General features: G+C 34.8%; 1 protein-coding gene and 1 long non-coding RNA gene across 4 annotated transcripts in view; one reads left to right on the top strand and one right to left on the bottom strand.

Moving 5' to 3' along the window:
* The window catches only part of LOC100743633 (venom serine protease Bi-VSP), a 5835-nt gene extending 220 nt beyond the window's left edge, over positions 1–5615 (bottom strand). Inside the window, exons 1-6 of one of the 3 annotated variants that reach the window (XR_004462080.1) lie at positions 5522–5615; positions 3054–3338; positions 1860–2162; positions 1641–1742; positions 1418–1569; positions 735–1091 (exon numbers count right to left, since the gene is read on the bottom strand). Coding sequence is in view for 2 of the 3 variants with exons in the window: in XM_033321898.1 (XP_033177789.1) it covers positions 936–1091; positions 1418–1569; positions 1641–1742; positions 1860–2162; positions 3054–3338; positions 5522–5603 (1080 nt within the window). In the remaining variant the exon portion in view is untranslated. Of the gene's footprint in view, positions 1–732; positions 1092–1417; positions 1570–1640; positions 1743–1859; positions 2163–2348; positions 2547–3053; positions 3339–5521 lie in introns of those variants that run through there. The other 2 variants (XM_033321899.1, XM_033321898.1) reach the window with 2 other exon arrangements.
* Positions 5226–5568, top strand: LOC117151914. The gene is made up of 2 exons (XR_004462081.1): positions 5226–5316; positions 5435–5568. It is a non-coding gene; the product is annotated as an uncharacterized LOC117151914 (long non-coding RNA).
* Positions 5616–5622: the final 7 nt, after the last annotated feature.

The raw sequence follows: 5622 nt of genomic DNA, 5'->3' as shown, positions 1-5622 counted from the left end.
AACAGATAAAAAGAAAAAAAAAAAAAAATAGTCTCAAGTACCCTCCATAAATCTCAGGAATTTCCTAGTCGAGGTCCTTCAAACCGAACAAACATCTATTTTCCGAATCATTTCTAAAGACCATTGTCTACTACGGCTTGACAAGGGAAAGTTAGTTTTTCTAACGTACGATGCAACTTTCCTCCTACTAACCACTTTCTATCGAGGGCGGCTAAGACCCTTCCTAGTCCACCGATCCAATTAACAACAAAGCCTATTTCCCCCACTCTCTTAGCTAATATGTTACCAACAAATCCGATGGTCCCGTGCGCTAGACACCCCCATCCTTAGCTTTCCTCCGTCACAGCATCGTCTCCGAACATCACTGATTTTCTATCCTTCGAACAGTCAACATCCTTCGACCGGGTTTACACCCGAAAATCAGTCACTCACTCATCTTATACATACGCACCAGCGTAACTATCTTCTTTACAAGTTGTTGGAATAAACGGGATTTATAACTTACTATACAGTGTTACATTCATTTTGTGTTACACCGAAGTTGTTGGATTGTGAAAACATATAATAACCTGTTAGTGGCAGCGTTATCTTCAATTTAACTAGCCCTATTATCCCAAAAGAAATAAGGGATCAAACGATTCGCGGCGTCGATTAGCAAATCGTAACGGGAATTTACGGCTCCCGTTGGCGCGCTTCTTCGAGATCGTGTCTCCCCGCGAACGTGCGAAAACAACCTTTACATATCTAAGTTGTGCAGATTTGACGTGCGTAAGAAATTAGTGTCGTTTCAAAGTTACATCACATGCATTTTAAGGCTATAATTCTTGACGTACAAAGCAATATAAATTTGAGCTGTCTCTTATCTCCACAACAAGAAAATCTAACTTTACTTTTCGTATACGAAAAATGATATTTATATAACATTAATAATCGTATTATTGCATCGCTTGGAGAATGAAGTCAAGGTACGATGTGACCCTAGTGTAAACGCCAGGATATCCAGCTGCGGCGCACTTAAAACCATAAGACACAACACCTATTTGATAGAAGGTGAATTTCTTTGGTAGCATCAGTGGTCCCCCGCTGTCACCCTGAAACGGTCGTTACATTTTTAATCAAGGTTACTGAAATATTTCAATCGAAATATATCGAAATTATACTTATATACAGTAATAATCTATTATTAATTTATGTATTGAAATATTCCAATTTTTAATGTATATGTTATATGTATTTTGAAAAAACTAAGATTAGAAGGAATTAGATTAAATACCATAATGACGTGTGAGAAATGGGCAAAACTATTAAATTGTGTTTATCTATTATTCTTAATGTTTAAGACGTTGATTTGATGTTGATTCGAATAGACGTATTTTCAGACATTGTATAATTTATGGCAAAGCTGTTATTTAATTACTTGACAAGCATCCTTTCCGCCCTGAGTGTATCCGGCGCATAATACGTTATCAGTGACATGTGCAGTAGCAAATCTGGCATAAGAGTTCTTGCATTCGGTGTTGCTAACCACTGGCACTTGTACTTCCATTAAATCATCACTACCGGGTCCATCTGCAAAGAAAATGAGAAAGGTATTTAAGACGGGAACTATTTCATTTTATTGGCGAATTGGTATCACTTACGATGTCCTACTGATCCCCATCCAGCAACGAAGGGGTAATAGCGCTCGAAGTTGTTATTTCGAAGATTATCCTCTACGGGAAGACAAATGGGATATACGTATTCTGAAAAATAAGGCAATAAGTGATAGTGAGCGAAACGAATGAGGAAAAGTATAAGAAAGAATTCAACATGTTTTATGCTAATAAATATAGACAACTTAACAATATTTGAAGACTTACCTGAAAATTGCACCTGCTCCACCAATTTAAGAATGGCGATATCATGTTTGGTTACCCCGGAAATATAATCAGGATGTATTATTTTAGATTCGATTTCTATTTGAACAGGATGCGCTCCGTCGTCATTTCGTACTAGATTTAAGTCACCGATACGAACCACGTACAATTCATTGATTTCTGCACAATGTGCTGCGGTTAAAACATGCCTAGACGATATCAGGGAACCTCCGCACTTCCATAATGGTTCAAGAACTGGGTTTCTGGGATAATGAAAACCTAATGCAGCAATCCATGGCCAAGCGCCTAAAACGCAATAGTCATAGTTGTGAATATACATAATTTTTTCTCACATAATGAGTAACAACGATTATTACTGAGAAAGAATTGTACACGCTTTATGACACAATATATGTGTACAGTAAGAAATTTCAGAATATGATACTTCAGTAATACTCAATAGCATATACTCAACAATATTTGAGGACTTACTCGAAAATGGCACCTCCGCCACCAATCTAAGAATGGCAATATTATGATTGTGTATGATTTCTATTCCATCCATGTGTGCACAATGTGCTGCGGTCAAAACATGCCTAGCCGATATCAGGGAACCTCCGCACTTCCATAGTGGTTTGTCTGGGTTTCGGGGATTACGAAAACCTAATGCAGCTATCCATGGCCAAGCGCCTAAAATGCAATAGTCATAGTTGTGAATATACATAATCTTTTCTCACATAATGAGTAACAACGGTTATTACCTATTTGATATTCGATCATACAGCAGACGATAAGTACATACGTACAAATACTCTCAAATAGAGATTTGATAAAGACAGAAATTAAATTTTTATTCCAGTGGAATACAAGTTATTAAATAATTCTATATAATTTCTATTTGAACTATACTGAACTATAAAGTTCAAACATGTAATTTCTGCCATAACAGTTTTTGATCTCTATCCATATTATTACTCCTATATCAATTTTTTATTTCAAGCAAAAAGATATTCTTCCTAACATGAAATAAAAGAAAGAAATAACTCAAGTTAATAAGTAGAGTTACTACCGATAAAATCATAGCATTATTATTCGGTCTAATTGAAATGTACATTGATGTGCTGTTTAGTGTCTTCAAAGTTCATGCTTCGTAACAAATCGCTTATTATTAATTGGAAAGAAAGACGTAAAACGTACCAAGTTCAGCTGGTTTACCACCGACCACCCTGGTATGAGAGATGTTGCTAAAACCACATTGTGGTGGACGCAAAGGCCCATACTCGTTTTCTTCCAAAATTCCTCTGTCCTCCCTGCTTTGTTCGTTCGGACAACAAACGATCGGGTTATTATTCTCGTATTTGCACACTGATCGCCTCAGAAAATCGACAGCTGCTTGGCCTTGTGTCTGCAGCATTTCCAGCAGTGGTTTACATACTCTGATGCCAAGACACTTGCCTGTTTGATTGTTCGGCGTGGTACATTCTGTATCAAACAATTTTAATATGATACATTTATAAAAAAAGAAATTATTATAACTAAGAAATTGACAATAGAGTGACGAGTTAATTCGTCTTTTCTGATTAACTTGTTAAATAAAATTTGTAATAATAATGTGTATATATATATATATTTTACATAATATTAACCGTTACTGTTGATACTTCGTTCACGTCGTATACAATTGGATTACGTGTTTCTCCTAGAATTAACAATATAGTTACATTGCGGATACTTCATTCGTCTTCGTAAGTTTAGCACAACATAGTTATTAGCACGATGACAATACAAAAATAGAAAATATGAAATCATCATATAGCATATAGTAAATCGGCATATAAGCATGTAGTATATTTTTGGGATATCCTTGAATTATATTTAACTTCATTAGATATTAAATAAAAGGCTTCGAGGATTATACAAATGTGAATTTTTGCATAATGTTCTCTTGTGTCGTTACTTTTACATGCACATTAAATTTTAAAACCTCGGAATAACGTAATCATAAACATTCTTGCCACGCTCAAAACGCTTATGTTAATTCTCATGAAGTAATGTTATCATCGGATGGTTTCTCAGAACCTACAGCGAAGGATACGTATTTGCCTTTGTGTAAACTTCGTTGCGCAATTTCCTGTGCAAGATACAGGCTACATTCCCGAACGAATTTGAAATTAGCAATATTGAAGCGCGGTACTCGGAAAGACGAATGTACATGGATAATTGTATACACTAATTAACGATACGGTTATAATTGCATGTTTGATAGAAAAATATCATGGTAAAATTAATATGATTTCATGGAAACGCGTCTAACATATCATGGAAACGCGTCTAACTTGGTATCTCGAAAGTATCTTAAGCAAACTAATTAGCGTGCCTGTTATGTCTTTTAAAATGTAAATTAACATGTAATAAAGAAACCTTCATCAATTTGATTCGCTTCAAACTACGCAAATAAGTAGTATAAATAATATTTGTAATAGATTTGGCATCAATTCCATGTTTCCTTTAATATTTGCCTTTAATAAGTCCAATTCGTTTCACGATTATACAAATTACTAAAAAAATGTCTATATTAGTAATTTATTTATTTTGCATTAATCGTGACATGTTAGTTGCATTATGTTATATGTAAACTACCACAGAGGAAAAATGATAATCTTTCAGTTATTAGTTTTCTGATTTTAATGTCATTTTATGAGTACTTTAACACGAGGTACTTGTAAATGAAAACAACCAATTAGGTCTAAAAACATAAGCCTGTTACCAAGACTCTTATTAAATTGAACAAGCTTTTCAAAAATCGAACGTCTATATTAACGCGAACTTATTATTTGACTGATTTGACTGACATCCGAAATTGGTGAGATCATATGAAATTTTGCTTTTCGCGGTTCGGTGTATAAGAACGCGTCACCGATTGCTCAACTTTCGATATAAAGAGCGGATCAAGTCTACCGGATTATCCTACAGACACGCATTAATTCGTAAGAGTTAGTCATCATCTGGATAATAATTATCTGAAGAAACTTTCAACGTGAAAATATAAAATTTTCCTTGATTACATAGTGCGTTCGCCATAATTGAAAAAATGGTAAACCTTCGATCTCATCTTTCTAATACACATTTTCTTTACCTCGTGATAAATAAATTCTTGGAAATTTAATTTTAAGGAATTTGACAAATTTCCAACGAGACTATGTGACACCGTTAGGTAAAAGTGATTCAAATGTAGTAGCGATATTAAACGAGAAATCTATAAAGGTGTCATTAGAAATTCTAAGAATGTCTCTGCATCTTTATCTTAGGTATTACGCCAATAGTTTTCATTACTGTGATGTAATATTTATCATGCTTATTTTGTACGTAAAACGAATCGTTGGAATATTCCCGAAGCTAACGAAGCATTTCCCAAAAGTTAATATTCCCAAAAGTTAAACCGAAGAAATTAACGCGAATAGTTAAGTGAAATTTTTCCATTAACTTCCTGACCAACCGGCAAATAAAAAATCATAAAAATTGTTTCAATGTGTTGAGGTCACGCATAACTTCTTTGTTCATCGACGATTACCAAACAGGTAAAATTTCGAAATTGTACGAAGGCCACGTGACCAGATCGTATTGGAATTTGAAGTGCATGGAAAAAGACAACTCGAAGTACAAACCTTGAGCTGACGCCACGTGAACTAATGGATGCAGAAAAGCAATTAACGCCATACATCCGAACAGCATCTTGGAGCCCGTCATTGTTCTGAAATAAAAGAAG

Source organism: Bombus impatiens, unplaced genomic scaffold, assembly GCF_000188095.3.
Source record: "Bombus impatiens unplaced genomic scaffold, BIMP_2.2 scf_0526, whole genome shotgun sequence".
NCBI classification, from domain to species: domain Eukaryota; kingdom Metazoa; phylum Arthropoda; class Insecta; order Hymenoptera; family Apidae; genus Bombus; species Bombus impatiens.
This window is presented reverse-complemented; position numbering and strand designations above follow the sequence as displayed.